The 22,641-nt window shown below is 35.4% G+C and overlaps 1 protein-coding gene across 1 annotated transcript in view; it reads right to left on the reverse strand.

The window, feature by feature from the left end:
- Positions 1-22,641, reverse strand: part of LOC149750731 (leucine-rich repeat-containing protein 7-like) — a 139,552-nt gene that overhangs the window by 49,840 nt on the left and 67,071 nt on the right. The window contains exon 2 of the mRNA XM_030759985.2: positions 13,563-13,765. Within this exon, the coding sequence (XP_030615845.2) occupies positions 13,563-13,765 (203 nt within the window). The remainder of the gene's footprint in view (positions 1-13,562; positions 13,766-22,641) is intronic.

The raw sequence follows: 22,641 nt of genomic DNA on the forward strand, positions 1-22,641 counted from the left end.
TTCACTATCTATGGAGTCTAGTCAAGGGCCTCTTCACCATCTACATCAGCACCTCTAACAACAGAATACAACCAAAACAATTTTTTGTCTTCATAATTCAGATGAATTTTGTGTTTGATTCCATAACATATTCACTTTTCTCTCTTAGAAATCTTTTACTTCATTGTCAACCTAGAAAAATGTACTACATGTATGCTATAGTAGATGCTAACATATCTGTACTAATTTTTGGAAGCAAATGTTCACATGTTGATTTTTGCATATTACTATAGGTCAGTTTTATGTTAGGTCAACTTCATTGTAATCACACTGACATAATCCCATGTTTCTATATCAAGTTGAGAATAGCCTGACTTCCCAGGAGTCCCTGGTCAAGAATTGGATCATGAAATTATTCTAAGCCTCATAAACACTCTAGAGAAATTATTTCTCTATAAATTTAGAGGATCAATATATAGAAAACCAAGCAAATAAAAATGAAGCAAATTTAGGAAAAAAAAATACACTAGAGAAATAATCCTCCATCAATTTCCTAAAGGCTGATTTCATTCTGGGAGTCCAAATTGCTGCATTAGTAGAATGCTCTCTCTGATTTAGAACCACTTCATATACTAAGGACGTAGCTGGGAAATGAATAATACTAAAACCTGTATTAATCAGTTAACTATTATAAGAACAATTGAAAAGAATAGATAGCAGATACTGACCCTCCTTTATAAATTTACATTTTCATTTTTTATGTCATTTAATTTGCTCAAATGATACCTTATAATTTACTTGAGCATCAGACTTTCACATTTACCAATGTGTCTTATGGATCATTTTCAAAAGAAAGTACCATAATATGGTCAGATTTGGTCAATGCTACCAAAAGGTTAACCCCTGGTGCTTCTTCTATTCCAGCTCAATTCTCTTATTTTTCTTTTTATTATGTTGAAATTTTTTATTTTTATAAAAGCATTATATCAATTCATTGCATCTTATCGTTTGCATCTTATCATTCCTCCTCTAAAGGTAGTTGCTTTAAACTGTTTAATATACTATTTCTTGTATTTTCGTCTATATTTCTAGAGAACACAATGTGTTTTTACTTCTTGTTTATCAATTGCAGACATTGCCTATTTATTTCATATATTGCAGTTGAAAAGTCATATCACTTTGCACCACCACAACCACCATCACTCTCTTTTTCTTCATCTTCTCAGTATACTTACATCTGAATTTTTGGTTAAATCGGTAATGTTTGTTTGCACATTGTGTTTGTTTTTTACTCATAAAATTTTTTTTCCCCTGAAGTTTCTTCACTTTTTATTTGCTTGGTTTTCTATGCATATATCTTTAATTGTTTCCAAATGCTCCAGCAGCTCTGTCAAATGCCCAACAGTAATATTTCAAAAAGCTAAAGCACATCAGATTTTGCTAGGCCCACATTTTATTCTGGAGGACTTTACTCCTGCACCCAGTATAGCCAGCTCCAGTATGGGCAGATAGCTCTGTCACTGTGATGCACACATGGCTTCCACAGATACTCATTTGCTACTCCACTGAATTGGGCTCTGGTTTCCTGGATCTCATACCTTCCTTCTTTTGGTTCACTTTCACATCCTCTAGTAGAAAACTGGGAGTCACCTGTGACTCATTTTTCTCCTTACCCAGAAATCAAGATATCAAACAGATGACCAAGCCCAGTAAATTCTGCCTCCCCAAATCCTCTCCAATATGTGTCCATTGTGTAATCTTTAGGGTCACTACCCTGGGCCAGGCCACCATCACCTCTCAGATTCCTACAAGCTCTGCCTAACTGGTCTCCTTGCCTCTGGGCTTAACCTTTTATGTCTATTCTTAGTGCAGCTAGAACTATCTTTCTAAAATACATATCTGACCTTGCTGCTACCCAGGTAAAACTTTAAATGAATTTCCACAAATTTCGGTATAAAATTCAAACTCTATATCTTAGCATGGAAGGCCTTTACAATTTCTCCAGCCTCATTTCTCCCATTGTCTCTTTTGCACTACATTTTAAGCAATACTTAACCTACAGTATCTTACTTATCTGTGTCTTAGTTGCAATGATATTCCTCAGGGGGAACTCCACTGAATGTTTCCAAAACACCCATTGTTTCCCACCCATCATAGTAGACAGCACGCAACATACTTGATGCAATTACTTGTTCAGTGTCTGTTTTTCTTGCTAAAGAGTACCTAAATCCATTCAGTCATTATTTTCCCAGTGACTAGCAAGTATCTGGCACAGAGTAAGTATTTTTTCATGAAGAAATTAATGAATATACATACTCGGTTGCAAACTCAATTTCCTATAGGACCTAGATGGGTAACTTCATTGTTGAGGGCAGCCTGAGTGGGATCTGTGGCAAACTAGATCTGCTCCATCAAAAGAGCCTATTGATATGAGACACTAAGTCCCACCTAACTGCTACCAACTGAGCATATGGACACTATCAGATCTTCCTTTTTTTTTTTTTAATAGAGGCCAGGAATCTGGACTTTTTTTGTAAAAGTTGGTATTTTACAAGTTGGCTACAGCTCATTTTCAAAAATAGGTCAAACAAAACATGGCTGCTTGTTTCTGATCTCTGGTTGAAAGATAGGTTTGTATTGCCAGCCTTGCTCCGATGAGGCTCAGTTTGAGATCTCTCAGCATCTTTTGGGGTCTTTGTGAGAATGCACGGCTGATAGCTCACATTTTGCATCTAAAGCAGAATTTGTCATGTTTTTGTACACAATAGCCCCTTCCAATATATTTTTAATAATATCATTTTTAATATCATTTTAATTGTATCAGTTCTCTAACTTGAAAATTATATCATCCTTGATTCCTCCTTCTTGTTTATCCTCCAGTCTAGACAAATGCTAAATTCTAGAAGGAAGGTCTTCTTTCAGATTAGTCAAATGGAAAGGACACGGGATTTGGAGTAACATTCTATTGCTAGTCCATAGTTTCTATTCTATGGACTTTGCCATTTTCTAGTTGTATAACATTTGGTAAATTCTTTTAAACTCATTGTGCTTCAGAGTCCTTGGACTTAAAATTAGGATAATGAAACTTATTTGTCAGAGTTGCTCTAAGGACAAAAGAGCTACTTCATATGAAGTGCCTAGCACAGAGTAGATGCTCAATAAATGTTGAATTTCCTGTCTTCTGCTCTTTTCTTACCTCTTCCATCTGTCTTCTTTTCCTTTTCTACTGCTAATACACTGGTCCAAGCATGTGAGCTAATATGAGTTTAGAGGAACTTGGCTTTTGCATCTGTTTCTCAACTACCTGTCACTTCAAGGAAAAACTTCACAAAATATAGGTAATTTATATACTCTGGAACCTTAATTCCTTTGTAAATTATATTCCTCTGTAACCCTAAGCTTCACATACCTCATTCTCCTATGCTCTCAGCTCACAGTAGGATTGCCACTTGTCATCTTCTTGGTTCACTGATTCCAGTATTTCTTTAACATATTGAAACCACTATCATTTGAATTAAATTTCAATATCCATCATGTCCCTTAAGTCCTACCAACCATCATCATCTGTACCCATATTTTCTTTCTTCTCTCTTATTAAAATGGATGAAATGTGCCTGTTCCTCTCAAAGGCAACCCCTTCATGCATTCTGTGTATCCTGTGTCCTTTTGCCTTCAGGACTTTGCTCATATAATTATCCCATCAATTTCCTTCATTTAGTTTCTCCCCCCTTTCTTCTAATTTATTCTTATTAGTGTACAAATGTGCTTTAATGTCATTGATCTTAAAAAACAAATAAACAAAGCTTATTTTGACCTCAAACTTCTCTCTAGCTTGTCTCATTTCTCTGCTTTCTCTCAGCAAAACCTCTTAAGAGAGATGTATATATCATATATATATATATATCCACCATTGTCTCTTCAACCCACTTCATTGGGTTTCCACCCAACTAATCCTATCAAGGTCACCAATTACTTCTATACTAGCAAGTACAATGGTACCTCTTCTGATCTAAGTCAATTTCTTCTCTTAAAACATCTCTGTTCTTAGCTTCCATGACAACAGCACATGGGTTCCTCCAATATCCATAGCAACTCTTTCTCTCCTTGCTTTCCTAATTTATCAATGGAAACTCTTTCTAAATCCCTTTTCAGGCTTTAATCTCCTATCCCCCAAATCCATTCTAATAGCAAATCCTATTAACTTTACCTACAGAGCATGCTTCTATTTTCTTCACTACCACCAATCTAGTTGAAACTACCAACTTCTCACCCATATAACTACTGTAGCCTCTAATCTCCTTGCTTCCACTCTTAACTTACCACAGTGTATTCCCACATTGCACCCAAAGTGGCATTTAAAAAATATATATATATGTTATTTAAGATCACCATTAAAAAAATTCTTCAGTGGCCCCCTATCTCACTTTGGATAAAATCTTAAGCCCTTTCCTCGCTTGCTTGAACTTACAGGATTTAGCCCCACTGTCTATCTACATCTCCTACTGCGCCTTATACAGCTTTCTCCTCACTCATTACACATCCATCTTTTTTCTGTTCTTTGAACATGCCTCATTTATTCCTACCCTAGAGTATTTCCTCTGCCTGGAATGCTCTTTCTCAGATCTGCATGGTTGACTCCCCCTGTCACCCAAAGCACAACATAAAGGGTCACTCCTTAGAGAGGCATCTACTGTCCTCTCAACCTAAAGCAGTCTCTCAGCAATTTCCTTGCTTTAATTTCATCATGATACTTGCCATTATCTAACATTTTCTCTTAAATATTATTTTCATTCCTTCTTTGCAGCAATGTAACTTTTGTGAGAACAGGAAGTTGTTGGTCTTGCTCAATAATGTATCTCCAGCTCTAGAAGAGTTGTCTACACATATTTGATACTCAGGAAAGGTTTGCTGAATGAATGAACAAATCAATGGATATATTTTACCTAAAATTTGTTTTTTATATAATTTCCAAAAAACTGGCAGTAAAAATCAGCAAATGAGTTTCATTCTCATTGAAATTTCAGTGAGATTTGATATTTGGGTAAAGGTTAGCAATAAATGATGGATGAGTAAGTCTTTAGCTGGAAGATAAAACAGTTCAAAAACTGACTGGGCTACTACAGAAGTCCCAGTTTCTCACTGACACACATAATAAAGAGTTGTTGGTACTATCAACTTTTGAAACAATAAAACATTGTAAACAAAAATAGAAATCTGAGTAAGAAAAAAATATCTAAAGTTTTCCACATATAAACAATGTTTTTTACAAATGTGTCCTACATCTTACTTTCCTTTGGGCCCCTAGAGAGTCCATCTACATTATTTATTGAAAAAAAAAACAAACCTACGCATTTGAATGCCAAAATGATTGCAATAAAAGAGCAGATTTGGATAAAGCTGTTCCAGGCAAGAGATTAAACAGAGTCAGATTTTGATTATTTATGCATCACGCATGTGACAGTTTTATTTTGGACATGGTTTTTATCATATTCAGATGAATTCTATACCTTTGGTGCTGGAGCACAAAATAAATTCACACTATGCACACTGAACACCTTTGAGGGAGTAAGAGAGTTGGAAAAGGCCATTCTTTTCACCTTTATTGGATCTTCAGAGAGCCCTCCATAGATATATGTGGAGCTACTTATGTAACATGCCATGGTTATAGACAATTCTATGTTTCTACAAGACAAACACTTAAGGAATTACCTGTTAATGTGAAATTTGTTTTTAAAAATGAGGCAACTTTATTAAAGAAGTGGCAGCTTTTATATTCTGCATTTGAAAATTTAGCCCATGTTTAATCTAGAGTAAAGCTTTTCATATTTTTTACACATGACAGTTGTTTAATCAGCAACTATAGTGATTCAAGTAGTTTCTTTTACTTTGAAAGATTCCCCTTGAGTAGTAGAAAAAAATAATCAATGATCATTCAAGCTTTGATAAATAAATCATAATTACGAACAAGCAACTCAGAATTTGTCCCCCTAAAATATTTCTTCTCTGGCTCCTTTGATGTCATTAGACTTCTCACAAAATAAGCAAGTGTCCTTGATTTCAAACAATTTTATTTAAAGGTGTAAGAAAAACATGGCTTCAGTCTCCCAAATTCTAAGTATCAGACATCAGTGAATTAAAAGAAGAAAGAATCAATAAAATTGCAGATATATGATGTGTAGAATGCTGGAGACACTTTGTTTTTTTTTTGGCTTGTCTGGAATCCATTTCCCTTTTTCCATTAGAACCTCAACCTTCTTTTTAAGAGCATCCTTAATTGTATAATAATATTTTGGGAGGCATCTGGAATTTGAATCTTGAATAAATGTCATGGTTACATGGGGGTGTTTGGAGGTACACTCCTCACAAGAGCAGCAGTGTGTGGTCTGTACTGTCATTGTGCTGTGAATTCTGTGCAGCAACTCAGAGCTCTCTTGATTTCTACCCTTTTTTTTTCATGTAAAGGTCTTCAGGCTCCTATTGATTTTGAGCCTGAGATATATTTTGAATAAGTGTTCATCTTTACCATACCTTTTAATGGCCTATAATAAAAAAAAACAAAACAACTGTAAATCCATATTAAATAGTAAATCATAGCCATTTGTTGACCAATTAACATTTTCTTGTTATTGTAGTACTGTATTTGTCTAAATTTATGTTAAAGAAGCCAATCAACTTCATTAAACATATGCCCTTTCTTATCAAAATAAACTATTTCTCTTAGCTCAAGAGTTATATATCACTTTGCCATTTTTATAGGGCTTTCATGTACTTTATATTATTTGGTGCTCACTGCGATCCTACGAGATGGGCAGAAATAAATTTGTTAGCATCTAATGCAGAAGAGGAAGCTAAGGTTCAAAGGGGTTAAGTAAGATGTCTGAAGTCACATGATGAGCTCATTTCAGAACTTGTGTTAAACCTAGGTCTTCTCTCTTCAGAATTTACATTTACTGTAGTACTTCTGTGATAATACCAGTAACTACAGTCACTACTCTGTCAGAATACTTCCTTATATTGTTCATCATTTTTATCTATTTAAAATGAATCTCAGATGAGTGAATCACAAAACGTTAATTGTGAAAGGAATTTTAGAGGGCTTTTTCCACCCTCTACTACCATCATGTAAAAGTATATTCTTTGACATCCCTCCTTTGACTGCTTCTAGAGTCAAAGAGCACATTCCTTAACTTGGGAAAATATTATGTTGAAGCTCTATTTTATATGGATAAAGTACTTAGAGTTTGGGAGTAAGAAAAAATGCAGAGTGTACTATATTAAGTAGTGGATTATGGAGGAGCCACAAAAATTATCTCACCTCACTTCAACCCCAAGAATCAGCATCAAAAGTTAAGAAAAGGAAAAAAACACAAATTAAATGAGAGAATTTGATTTTCTCTGTTGTCTGCAGATATGTGCCCACATTTCCTGTCCTTCCCTACCTCTGGCCACTGTCAGAGGTCTTACTCTGCAAAATAATACACACTGTTTCAGAGGGAGCTATGCCGATGTTTTATAACAATGAAAACTTATTTCGCAGTATCTTACTACTGGTTAACACTATTGAATTGTACTCGAAATCTTCTAGAGATATAATTAAGCCTAAAGTTTTGTTGGGGAAGTGAGTGACAGTGGTGGGCATTGTTATTTTGTGTAAGATAATGGGTAAAGCTTCTCTAGGAAGGTGATACTTGAGCAAAGACCTGAAGGAAATGAAGCAGCAGGCCATGTGGAAGAGCAGCGCTAGCAGAGGAAAGAGTGGGGACCAAATCTCTGAGTGGAGAGCTTGCTTGGCTTTTATGTATAGGCTCGGCACAAACAACTCCAACATAGTTGTCAGAACCCGTTCATTGGTCATTAACTTGGAGCTCTATTTTACCTGCTGGCTGCTGGCAAATGATTCAGGTACGTTTTTGTTGCTTATTTATTTTCTTAAAAGCCCGTGGGGATTTCTTCCATTTCATGGCCAATGACTGGATCCAAGCCATGACAAAATTTTCACCAGTCTAAAATATCCCTCTTTGATAAATTTTTGTCTGTTTTATATTGGATGATCAATGTCTTAGCTATACAGCCCTGCATGAGTGGTCAACACAGAATCGTGAGCACCATGCAAGTGTTTTTCGGTGGCCCTTGCCTGGCACCTGGCTTCTCAATGTCTGTTTTCTTCCCAAAGGAAGCAACGGCCGATATGGAGGTGTTTGTTTTTTCTAGCATCTCTTAGCTCACTGACAATATTCTACACTAGACGTAATATTGTTAAGATGATGAAGCATCTGGGAAGCATGTCCCTGAAAAGCGGTCTAAGGGACTTGGAAACTTGTCTTGGAAAACAGAACTTTAAGGCAAAACAGAACTCTAAGGGACTCTATGAATTCCTTTAAAATATTTTAAGGATCAAGGCAGTAATGCCAGAAGCATAATTCCTCGTCCAGGGAAGGCAGGCCTTAATAATCTTAGTAGCACTCTGAGTGCCCAGCCAAGTTTTAGATGGATAGATAGGTGAATGGATCTACACCATTAACATACTGCAGAACTTTCTAACAATCAGAACTTTCCAATAATACAATGGTCTACTTCTTAATTGAGTGACTTCTTCCATAATAGAAACGTTCATGAAGAGATTGGATGACTGTTATAATAGAAATAAGAGGTAGACATTTCTGCACTGGGGGCAAAGTTGGACTAGTTACTAGCTATAGGTTCTTGGAAAGCAGTGGTCCCTGGCAACACTCATGGGGCACAAAGTCAAACTTTAGTGATACATTTTGACTTGTTACCGTAGCATAATCTCTTCTATCCTAACTAACACATAATCTTTGGTTTTAGTTTTGGATAGGAATTTAGTATCCCATGTGGCCTAAGATAAGTTAATTAACTTTTCTGGCCTTGATTTGCTTATTATAATAATTGAGGGCTTAAATAAAATAATTTCCAAAGTTGCATTTACTCAAAAATGACATAATGTGATTCTGTGAATCAAGGAAATTCTCTGGGGAAGTGGTGGTATTAGCCCTCACAAATGTGCAGGTGTAGCTATTTGGGTCAATAACCTATCACCCAATATGGGCAGAGGGTTGTTTTTCTAGAAGCTGTCTTTGGAGATTTCAGTTAGAAATGACATCATGCCACAACATTTTTTGAGAGAGTCAATACCCAGAACTATCTTGAAATGTTACAAAATCTTACTATTGTACCCAGGGTAATTAACATGGAAAATTTCCTTTATCTATGGGAGGAGAATGATAAATACCAATTATTGATTTTTTTCTATTCCAGGTACTCCACAAACATTATCACACCAAGTACCCTACCCTCCTATGTATCTACCTATGTATGTATGTATGTATGTATCTATCTATCTATCTATCTATCTGTATAATCCCAGGAGTTGATGATATTATTTTCCCAGCTAAACAGTTTCTCCCAGTTTCTGAAGAAACTGAGGCTTTCAGAAAATAAAATACCTTCCCAACCAATTAGCAGTGCTAGGATCTAATCCCAGGTTTGTCTGAGTCCAAATCCTAAATTCTTAATCTCTAAAATACTTCTGGGTAGTTTATATGGGGAAAACTTTGTAAGTACAATACTGCAGATTTAGTCCCGTCCTCTTTTATACACGGATAAATTAACCTCTTCTACCAAATTCACTCTGTGTCTTTCAATTTTGGTCACATATTGACTTTACCAAAATTATTTCTTTAATCTTTTTTAAAGTTCCTCTTCAGTTTCAAGAAGCTTCTCTGTAGATTTTCTCTTTATTGCTCTTTTTTTTCACATTTGTCTTCCCACTCTATTACTTCATATATAATATACATATGTGATCGTCTCTTACTCTGTCTATAATTTTAAGTTTCCAGTTCCAAATAACAAGCAAAGCAGTACTAAATTATAAGCTGTGTGGGTTTCTATCACTGTGTGAAAGGCATGTTATTTTGTATTTTTACCTTTCACTACAAAAAATTAAGCAACACAGATTGAACTATTCCTAATCAAAACACTACCTGTTCTTTCATATCTAGTTTTTGCATCTTTTCTGACACACTCTTGACATTCTTTTCCTAATGCCATTAACCTTGACTCTGTTCCCTACCTGCTTTATAAGAATGTACAGTACAGACTCTTGGCCAGCTAGAACATTCTCAGTATAAAATATCTGAATGAAAATAATTTTTAAAATGTATAAAAGGTAATTCTTGCCATAATGTAATATCAAGAATACAAATAGTTATCTCATTACTCAATAAATCTCAAATCACAATGGTAATAACATCAAAATAATACCAAGAAAACAGTAAAATAAGATGGCGGACAAAAAATACTTCATTTAATCTAACTTTGAAAGGTTTAAATCCCCTAAGGGCTCAATACTTTGCCTACAAGTCCTTACAAACTTTGATTAAGAGGAACTTTTCCTCGCAAAACAGCGATTTTATAGCATTTTGTTTGTAGTGTACATTGTGGTAATCTCTCCAACAGTTCTTCCACCTCATTTCCTTGTGTTGCTGCCAGCAAGCACAACTCTACAGAGGTGGCCCATCATTGTTTAACCCAATTAGAGTAATTTCATTTTTCTTGACATAGTGGATCCCATAGCAAATGGACTGGATCAACAATGAACATGTGACACAATTAAGGTCAATGAGACCTAAGGACAAGTTAACTGAAGAATTCTGGGGGAGACACTTCTCGTCCTTCTCAGAAAAAGAAAGAGTTTTCAGAGGCCAAAAATTTCTAATTTGGGATGCTGTGGACGTGAACACTAGAACAGTTCTAGCCATTCTGCCCCATGAGGGAAAGCCAGCCTCAGAATAAAGCTGATCCCACACAAAGCAAATAGAAACATACCAAGTCTGGAGCTTGTTCTGAGATGCATTTTCCACTTATGTGAGCCAATCAAGCCTATTTCTTGTTTAAATCAGTTTGGATTGGGTTTTGTATTACTTGAAACACACATAATGAGCCCTAATTGATACGTCAGTCATTTTGTTTCTTAATTTACCTATTTTTCTAATAATGCACAAATATATCCATGTATTATTGTAATCAAATCTCAAAGTCAGATAACTTAGATCATATCTCAATATCAGATACTTTAGAAAAAAGGAACTTACAGGGCTGTTTTAGGAAACTAATAATATTGAACTTTGGGAGTCAAAGAAACCTTGAGAGATTATGTGAAAGGTCTTTGAAATACATAAATCATACCAATAACAAAAGATAACCATTTCTCCTGAATTCTAATACATTGCAAAAGTGTTATCAAATCCTTGGTTCACTTGTATTATTTTTATTTATTGTTAATCCAAGCTCTCTTCATTAAGCCCCTAGTGACTGACTTGATATGTAAAACTCTCCAATGGCATTTTCTGCCTGATGCATCAAGTCAAACAATGCTGTGTAACTCTCAAGACCTTTCATAATCTGGGTTCCCTCTGTTCTCCCTACTCTACCTACATATGTCAGCACTTGCCCACTTGCACCTGCAGCTGCAGGCTCTTCACAGCTTTGCTGCTCCTCTCCTTTCCTTCTACATATATTCCATCTTAGTTTTTGCATCTGTGCTTTTTGGTCATCCCCCAAGAGTGGAACTCTTCTCTATACATAAGCTCTACCACAGGATTTCGTTCTTTGGCCCTGATTTTACTTTATTGTGTATTCACCTCTAACGCTTCAGTTTTCTCTGTGATTAGGTTGTCAGATCCTTGAGAGCAAGGGTTGAGATTTATTTCTATTATAACCCCCCTAAAGCTTCAAATACTGTGTAGCAGAGTAGGTATTAAACGAGTATGTACTTGATTAATTAACCATATTTTTACTATTTGTCTTACAGACTCTGTTGCATGCATCTAGAAAAAGATTTTAAATGGCTGGATTGCCCTAGGGCTGCCAGATTTAGTAAATAAAAATATAAAATGCCCAGTTAAATTTTAATTTCAAAGAAATAACAAACTGTTTTGTGTTTTAGTATAATATACCCAATGCAATATTTGGGATAGAATTATACTGGAAAATGGCCTGTTTTTTAGTTTAAAATTTAAACTCTACTGGATGTCCTTTATTTCATCTGGCAATTCTAGATTGACCTGACCTAAAAAAAACAAAACTTTGTTCTTAATTTCTTAAATTAGAGCTAAATGCCACATTTATGAATTGCTTAACCTTATATAGTCTTACTAATCAAGTCCTATAGTACATGAAGTTCTCTGCATTGTTTCATCTAGCAGCAACAACACATAGATTGAGTATCCATTATGTGAAGGTCACCATGTATCCTCCTGTACAGGGAGGCAAAGATGAAGAATGAAAGATTCATCTAAGATGAATAAGATCTTTCCCTCTACCCTCGAGTAGTTCATAGCCTGGTGGAAGACACAGTCCATTTCAGTCCAGCCTCCACTTATGTGCAATCTGGATGTTAATCCATATGGCCAAAATGTTTTAGGTCTGATTCAGCCCTCCTGGGCAAAGATTCAAGATGACACTATACACATAGGTGGTCAAAAATGAAGGATATTGGTTTTGAAGTACACATTAAATAGTTCCTGTCTCTGAAGTGTTATATAAACACTGTAATCCATCATCCTAAATGAAAACAATCATTCAAAAATCCTTTTGATCAGAGCATTTTACTCTGCTTTTGATATTAACTTAGTTTTTATGATGGGAGATTTTTTTTTCTGGTTCTTGGATATTTAACATGCATTTTTTTTAGCGTAAGCAATGGAAATGTATTGCATGACATTTTCCCCCTCTTAGCCATTAAGTTCTTCACGGGTGAATGCCATTCCAGCTACTTAATCTGAGTCACTTATTTAGGTGGACAATAGGATCCAATGATTTAGATTTTGAACCTTCTGCTGTGTGGCCTTAGTCTGCTTTAACTAATCTCTCCAGTGTTTTCTGGTCATAGGAGACATTTTCTTTGCATAGCACAAGATCATAATGGCAGTGCGTATGTATGTGTGTGTAAAGTTTGACATTAGTTAAAAATTTTAGCTACACTATATGTATAAGTTGTATGCCATATAAATTCAGTGATGTTTGTAATAACCAAAAATTTCAAATTCTAGAAATAACAGCATGTTTTTCATAATAGTATACTTGACTCTTTGTGTGTGTGAGTGTGTGTGTGTGTGTGTGTGTGTGTGTGTGTATGTAAAAGCATTTCTTAGACTTGTAACATATAATTCAAGGCTTTAAAACAATGTCACCTTAACACACAACATACAAATTTTCAGTTCTGGAATAAAGAGTACCATATTTTCCCTTTCTTTTCTAAACATAAGCTATTGATCTCAACCTACCAACCTGTTATTTTCTTGGAGATCATCTTCAGTTAAAATAAAAAGGCATATTACATAAAATGATGATTTCAATGGAGTTCAATTGGTTATTGGCATATTACATGAAGTTGCAAATGGAGTCGCATTAAAAGGTAATGAGAATATTGGGAAAAGTTATATTAATTTGAATGATTTGTCAATTACCTAGATAGAAGGCTGTAGTTAGCATTATCATTATGCCAAGTCTCTGGAGTTATGAAATACTCATTTGAAGTACATATTTAGGTTGTCAAAAATTACCTTTGGTAGCTCTTCAATTTGATTGGCATCTAGGTAAAGTTCCTCTAATGTCCGTTCAAAGTTAAAGACCTCCTTTGGCACCTGCTGAAGGCTGCAGTGGGAGTAATCTAAAACTGAGATGATTTCTTCTTCACCTCGGAAACATCGGCACGGCACCAGACGGCCGATGATTTTCCGCTTGGTGGTCATCTCCAGGCACTGCACTAGAGAAAAACAGAAAAAAAAAAACAACTGCTTAACTACCTGCCTTTCGAAGGCATTCTTATAAAATTTAAAGCTTAGAAATTTACTTATGTTGTATATTTTATAATTATATAATGCCTTAAAGAAGTTTACATAAGAAATGCACATGCAATAGATCATTTAATCCTTAAACAGCTCTCCAAGTTATGTAAAGACATGTTCTTATTCCCATTTAACAAATAAAGAAATGGATTCAGAAAGGGTCAGAATCCCATCATCACACAGTTTTGGAATGGCAGAACTGGGCCAGAATACAATCCTGACTTAGCACAATGCTTACACTCACACTTGAAACATGGAACTATAATATGTTTTTTTAAAATTTTATACAAATTGCAGTGCAGAACAGAAACCTCCAGAATTTGTCGGAGAAAAACACATTTCTCTCATTTCTGCAAAATAGTCAGGTTTTACCCATAAGGTTTATGATATCCTCTTTTTGACTCAAATTTATTCCATTAATCAATAATTATTTATTGAGCTTCCCTGGTGGCGCAGTGGTTGAGAGTCTGCCTGCCGATGCAGGGGGCACGGGTTCGTGCCCCGATCTGGGAAGATCCCACATGCTGTGGAGCGGCTGGGCCCGTGAGTCATGGCTGCTGAGCCTGCGTGTCCTGAGACTGTGCTCCACAACGGGAGAGGCCACAACAGTGAGAGGCCCACGTACAGCAAAAAAATAAAAAATAAAAAATAAAATAATAATAATTTATGAAATAACTAATATGCTCCAAGCATTGAACTAGGTACTGGGGATAGAGATGAACTGAACAAAGCTCCTATTGGAGCTACAGTTATTCACTTCAGAATAAGAATCTGTCCCTATGAATCCTTTTATTTTAATGGGAGAGAACAATCATGGCAGAAATTTCTGACATCCTGGCATGTCTTTCTCTAGGTTAAAATGACCAAATGTCATGAAATCTTGCACAAAATTGATATCATGGCATCTATAACACTTTATTAAAGTTACTGTTTTTCATGTCATTCTTTCCCTAGACTGCAAGGCTATTGAGGGTATTAATTGTGTTTTGTTCATTTTTACATTTGTATTGGTTCTTGACATATAGTAGATATTCATTAACAAATGTAAAATGAACAAATCAGTTCATGAATGAATAGATGGATACATTTGGGACTCTCTCCCCAACCACCAACAGATACTGATAATTTCTCATTCTAACTAAAATGTCACTATCTCTGTGAATATCTCCCCAGGATAAATGAATGGTGTCTTCCTCTGAGCTCCCAGGGCACTAATCACATTGCTTCTAATTATGTGTACTATTTCCTTGTGTACTGGGTGAGCTCTTGAAGGAGAGGATCTTGTCTTATTCATCTTTGAATTCACAATAACAGTACACAGTTTGCCATCTGCAGAAATAGTACTGAATGAGCATCAATTTGAAACTCGCATTTTATTCATTGATTTGTTTTTACTTATCAGCATAAACTTATTGCCGAAACAGAAAGTAGTGATAGTTCACAAAAATAATATAGCATTTTGTTTTGAAATGGCTTAGATTAAATCAAATTTGGAGGCAAATGAATACAATATGCTTAAGAGATGTTGAAAGTGCAGCCCAAAGCCATTTTTATTCCTCCTTTTACTTATGAAATTAATAAAATTATATTTTTGGGACAGGTTCATGAGTCAGCTCTTATAGAAGGCTATAAGAACATGGTAATCTTTAGAAGGTTTAACTAAAAACATTAAAAAAGATGGTTTTTCCTCTCCATTACTTTCTATCTCTTGAACTCCTACACTTCTCATTTCTGGGAGCTTGAATCACAAGGTTTTGTAACTTTTATTTTACTCGACTTTCCTTGAAAGCCCTGATTGTAGGTTGATCTCTACATGGGATCTAGCACATATCAAGCAGCCAGTGAAAGCATCTAGTAAATATATGACATATATTAGGTACCTAGTTCATACTTGTTGAGGTTATTGCAGTTGTAAAAGTAAGTGATGATGGCTCAGGCTATGATAGTGGCAGTGAGGATGGGGAGAAGTGATAGACTGGAAAGGTATTTAAGAAGCAGAATCCAAAGTGTGGGTAATGGATTAGATGAGAGGTGGAAGGGGTGCTGTGGAGAGAGGGAGAAGTCTTGAAAAATTCCCAGGTTTTTAATTTATCACTAGTAGCCACATTGACTACCCAGCTGTGATGCCGTCAAGCTGACTCAAGGTGTGTATCCTGTCTGTCTCTATGACTCACAGGTGAAGAATCAATTGTTCATATGTTGTTTTTGCCCAGTTCCTTGCACTCACCCTTTTGTGCTGAACCTTGTAGCTATTTCTTGATACCCATCTGTTGCTGCAATTGCAAATTTTTTATTATGAAGAGAAAAAAGAGAATATGCAGGCCTGGACCTGAACCATTTGGCCAGAGAGTCCACTGTCCACTAAGACTTTTGCAATTTAATTCACTTAGGACTGCTTTCCCTTTTGTTGATAAAACATGTAGGCTCTTCTGGTCATCTTTTCGGTCCCTTGTCTCATTCTTACAATGTGCTGAGCTTTCCCCATGACCCAACTTCTCTTTCCTTCAATCCCACTAAACGCTGAGATTGTGCCTTATGTCATGATCAATAACGTCATTGATCCTCTCCACTGAAGGCTTCCTCCCCTTCATAGTCTCAACTAAAACATGGTTCACTTATAGCCTTTAAAAGTGGAGCATGCTGATTTTCTCATAACTTAAACACACTTCAAGGTTGGAAAGTGGAATTGATATCCTCCCTTGCTCTCTAAAAATTATTAATCTTCTCTCATCCTAAAAAATGTCCTGCTCCTCTGATGGTCTCATTACCTGGTAGTAACATCTTTCTACTCTTTTTCATATCATTCATTACCACCTCTAGAACCCATTAATGACTTTGGTATCTGATTCATGGACTATCTCTCAATTGGAACTCCTTTCATTCCTGATTTATGCTCCCTACACATTATAGCTTTCAACTTTTTTTCCATCTTAAATTTCTAAGTAACTTGATTGTAGTGCTACTCCATTAATTTTTCCCTTGCAGATATCTAGGTAGTTTACCTTTCTTCTAACAAAGTTTCAATGAACTTCTAACCAACCAAAATATATATAGCAATTTTGTTTTAAATTAATAGTACTTATTTTATTATAGCTATAAATATCACTGTAATTCAGTCACATTTTATTTCTTCTGCATCTTATTCTTTAAAAATTGCTTTTTTTTCCTTTGTTTGGTTTGTCTATGTGTCTTTCATTAATTCAATTTCCTGACTATCTCCTTTTCTCTTGATATAGTGAAAAACGTGTAATCTGTCTTATTTCCCCCTGGAATAATCTTTTAGGAGCACTATATCTTCCTGCTTCAGTCTGGAGTGGTCACTTTACTTTTCTAGACCTGGTGTGTGTGTGTGTGTGTGTGTGTGTGTGTGTGTGTGTGTGTGTGTGTGATCCTGGAATTTCTCTTCACTGTCATTCTGTGAATTTTATATTTCCTTCCATTTTATTCCTACTTCCTGGACCCCATGTCTTTTCTTTCTAGACTTATTGGACTATAACATCCAATGGTGAAATATAACATCCAGTAACTTACTGAGAAAGAATCTACAGTAGGAACATTTTTGAGACCTCTGCATATAAAAACATGATTTCATTTCACCCACAAACAATTGAAAGTTTGGCTGGATATATACTTCTAGGTCAGAAATAATTTTCTTTATAAATTCGAAGGCATTTTTAATTTCTACCTTTTAAGGTTGCTGTCAGGAAATCCAGCTCTATTACTATTCAAAATCCTGTTTTATGCCCACCTTCCCCTCTCCCAAAATATTTTAGAACTTTTATTCTTAGTCTTCTGAAATTTCATGACAATGTACTTTGATGTGTTTTTATCCATTGTACTGGGTACTAAATGGGCCCTTTCACATTGGAAGCATTTATCGTTAAATTATGTTAAATTTTCTGTTATTATTTAATTGATGATTTCCTCCTCCTCTTCATTGCTTCTATTTTCTTTTCCTGTAATCCTGATTAGTTGAATGTAGGAAATGTCTAGTAATTTAATTATTTTTTCTCTTGTAATTTCCATGTCTTTGTTTTTTTATTTTATTTTCTGGAAGATTTTCTCAACTTCATCTTCTAAATACATCTCCTGTATTATCTTTTATTAGATAACATATTTTTATTGTCCAAAAATTAGTTGTTGCTTCCTAAATGCATATTCCTTTTTAACAGTATCATGATTGTATTTCAGGGCGCTATATCATTTCATTTCTCTAAGAAGATATTTGCTATAGACTTTTTTTTTGCCTTTTCCCCCTGCTCCTTGCATTTTTTTCTGAGTTCCATTTTCTGTTTGTTTCGTTTCATCTTTATTTTTCATGATAGGGGTCTTCCACAAATATCTGGTGATCCCTGGCTGTCCTTCAATATTGAAGAGTGACTCTCTAAAGAACTAATTGGAAGCTTTGTATGCATAATAGGTATCACTGCAGGACGATTGGCAGCAAGCCAAAGAATATTCTGGTCTTCAGCCTGAGGCATAGCTATGAAACAGGAGGGAAGGAGGCAGGGCACAACCTTTAAAAGAATGACATAGCCATAGTACATGATGAAAATTAGTGAGAACCAACTAGGTACAAGATGGCAGAAGATTCAACTTCCAGTGGACCTTGAGTGTAATTACTCACTCATTGTAATACATTAGCATGCTAAATGACACTCCCACAGGTGCCATGACAGTTTCAAGGCTGACCATAAAAGGCCAAAAAGTGGGTGGTAGCCGAATTCCTGGAAATCTCTGCCCACTCCCCAAAATAATTGGAATAATCCTTCCACTCATTAGCCTCTGAAATATGCAGCCCATAAAAACTAACCATGCCATATTTCGAGGCCTCTTGCCTCTTGCCTTCCAAGATTGCTCACACTCTGTCTGTGGAGTGTGTTTCTATCTAAATAAATCTGATTCTTACCTATCACTTCATCTCTGAATTCTTTGGTGATGAAGAAAGACCTTAAATTCACTGGGAAGAGCTATGCAGTTTTGTAAATAAGGATTTAAGTCGATTTTTCTATTTTCAGTACTAAGTCTCCTCAGTTCTTTGTCTGGTACCTGTTGTCTCCAAGACTCTAAGGAGGACTATGAAGCAAATCAATTTCTACATCCCTTTGTGGGTGCTTTATAATGTAACTGACAATGTACTTTTTATATACATGAATATAAACTACATCTTCTTTCCCTGTCTTCTTAAAATTTGTTGAAATCTCTTATCTCCTGGTGTCTTCTTTTCAATTTTCTCTCTCCTTGTGAGTATATGCATTTTAAAATTTCTTTTAGTTTAGTGGAATTTTGGTTGTAAGTATAGATCAATAAGGAAGGTGGGAGATTAACTTCCATGTTTAAAAGAAAGTTTTCCTTTAATCCCCTTCATACTTTTAATCCCTTCTTACTTGACCTATTAGGAGCATTGGACAGAGAATTATATTTTTCTTTCAGAAACACTCTCTTCCTTTGGCTCCTCTGACTTCACAATCTTCTGACATTTATCCTTCCACTTCGGTTCCTCAATTTCAATCTTTTAAGAAGATCCATCTTCTCTACCAAATATTGACATTTATAGTATTAGAGAGTTATTCCCTGGCTAGGCTTGTTGCCCTTCTAATTGTACGCTCTCTCCCTTTCAATCTTTACAGTCTCACTCACCTTTCCTAACTCTTTTCATTTAACTTTGATGAGTGATAGCTATAAATCTTTTCAAATTTCTACTCAGATTTATTTCCCTCATCATTTCCACTTTGTGTTTTATGAGCATCTCAAACATAACATGTTAAAAATTGAAGTGATGCTCTTCAAAGGTATGGAGTCCATCATCGTAGTCAAGACCTTGGACACCGAAGCCAACTACCTGGCTGTGTGACTCTCAGCACATATTTAACCTCTATCAATTTAGTCATCTCTAAGATAACAGAGTACATACCAAGCTCATAGAATTGTGTCTTCAAGTTTTAAGCATTCACTAAGTGTTGGCAATTACTGTTCTGCCCAAACCTCCTCCTCCTCCTCCTATGCTCTCAGTCTCAGTGAATGGCAATACAGTTCACCTAGTTTCTCAAGATGGAAAGCTTGGCAATGTTCTTGACTCCTCTCATTCCCTCACTTCTCACATCCAACAATCACCAAGTCCTAATCCTTCAATAGCCTAAACATATCCTGATTCAGGTCTGTTTTTATTAATTTCAACTGCCTAACAACATAGTTCAAACTATTTTCTCTTGCATATGTACCTGTCTCTCTCTTTCTATTGTTCTCCCATCACAGTGAACCTGGGGTGACCTTTAAAAACAGAAACATTATTATGTCACCTTCTTGTTTCAAATACTTCAGTGATTCCTCTCTGCCCTCCAGACAGTCTCAAGTCTTTATTGCGGCTTAAAATAATGGTCCTCTGGCCTGACTGCTGTCTTCCACACACACCCAGCTCTCTGTGCAGCCTGGCCAGGTACCACTCTTCTCATTGTTTTCTTTGCTCTTCTTATTCATGGCTTCTTTTGCATTTCTAGGACTACATGATCTTTCTTCTACTAGGGCCTTCAGAAATAGGGCTGCCTTTGCACAGGGTACATTTCCTTGCTCTTTTAAAAAAATTTAGATTAGAAGGGAAAGTAGCCTCTCTTTGTTCAATATGTTCCAACTCTGTATGTCCTCGTCTGTATATGTTTCAATTATATGCTGCCATACCCTTTGATCACATTTTAATTACATATTCAAATCAATCTTGTTCACTAGATTGAAACTTCTGTGAGGACAGGGACCATGTCTAGCCTTTAAACGCTGTATATTTCCAGTAACTTTAGTATCTAGTTCAGAGTAGATACTTTAAAAACATTAACTGTATTAATAAATGAATATGGCAAGTAAAGATGATTATAATGACTTTTATTTGTATAGTCCTTGCAAAATTTCAAAACAATTTACAATTTATCACCTTTTTTTTCTTGACGAATAAGCATTCATATATTATTTTCTGTATTTCACGAATAAACTAATTAAGGTTTAGTGAGTCTGTAATGTGCATAAGGTCACACACAGAGTGATTAGTAGAACTGAGGTTAGACCTCATTTTTCTTGACCCCAAAGTTATCATTTTTTCCCATTAGCAGACCCTGCATTACATTTACAGTGATATACATAGATCAGAATATGAGAATTTATCAAACATGAATTTACTAGTTGTTCTATACCAAACATACACATACACACACACACACACTCACTCACTCACAAACTTGACAGTTATTTACACATAGACTACTTCATAGGTGCAAACAGAATGATGGGGTAGCAGTGAGGGAAATAACATTGTTCTTTTATCTGGTGATAAGAGTTTAAACATTTTTTTGCATGTCAAAAGTATGAAAATACAGTAGGGTAGAATAAGTAGAGCATAACATACAAGAAAGCATATAAATGTTACATACATAATATATAGAAGCAACTTTTGCTTTTTCCTGAAACATGACCATTTCCCAGTATACCGTAGAAGCATGTAGCTTCACATCTAGTGTATGGACTTTGACTCAGAAGCAACCAGACTTCCTGTTTTACTACTATCCTTAGCAAACATCCAAAAGAGGAATTCTTAGATTTTCAGTTTTTCAAAGGGACTTAAAAAGGCAAGAGGAAAACAAGTTTTCATCTCTTCCTGTTAAAGTCCTTCCAATAAATTCCTTAAGTCAAAGATAAGAGTATTATCTTTTTTGGATTCTCACTGCATGGATTCTCTTCTCTCTTGAATCATATATATATATATATATATATATATATATATATATATATATATATATTTTAAAATCTGAATTGAATAGCTAAAGGGATTTTTCTTTTTCTATAGCCACAGCATACAGTCAACAGTCTCCCTTTCAACACTCTCCCTGAGTCAAATGTATTTAAGTAGCAGGGCTTGCTAACATGGCCTAACATAGGTGAAACAGCAAAAAGACTTATCTTGCTACAGTCATCAGATCCTTCTCTATTCATAATTTAAACCAAAGAGAATTTCAATCACTTGAGAATTATGCCTGCAGTAGTTGACTCAATCAATAAGAATATATGTATCAAAACACCTGATTTCCAGTACCACTGCATTCTCTAGGATTTTAGACCCATGTATGCCAATGTTACCTTTGCCTAATATTTCATCCCTGGAAAGTTAAAGGGATAAGAGAAAGTTCAATCTTTCCAAGATTTCTTGTGATAAATACTCTGGCTGTCCTCATTAGTTGGCACAGTCTTACATTTTTCAAATGACAAATGTTTCTAATTTATTCACTGAGAAACCCTTTGCTTCACTAAATGTGCCACAGGGATATGGAAACCTGCCAAACTCTCTCCATGTCCTACTTCAAGAAACATCTTTAAAACCATTACCTAATCTGAAGTAGTCTCTAAAACTCCCTTATCAAGACAACATACATGGTGATTCTTGGACTTCAGGTGGAACATCTGAGGTTTGTTTGTTTTTTGATTGTTGAAATGTTCACATTTCAAAAATACTCAGATTTCATGGGTTTGTTTTCATCTTATCATTACAATATCTGAAAGCCTGCAATTGTTATCCATAATTTGATTTGATATCATTACAAGGAAACCAGTTTGTCTTCACGAAGATCAATGGACTGTTATTAGGATAAACACATTAGTGGTCTTTAATGCTGATATTATCACATCAGCAATCAAAACAAGAAATCAAGAAGGAAAGCATGGTGTCTGGTACCAAGAAAAAGCTTTTCTAATAGCTCTAATTCTGCTTTTAGACAAGTGAGTTCTTTTAAGAATAGCAATGTTTCCATTCTCCTTC

This window comes from Delphinapterus leucas, chromosome 1, assembly GCF_059928025.1.
Source record: "Delphinapterus leucas isolate spDelLeu-1000000601 "Yukka" chromosome 1, BTC_Dleu_Yukka2, whole genome shotgun sequence".
NCBI lineage: Eukaryota > Metazoa > Chordata > Mammalia > Artiodactyla > Monodontidae > Delphinapterus > Delphinapterus leucas.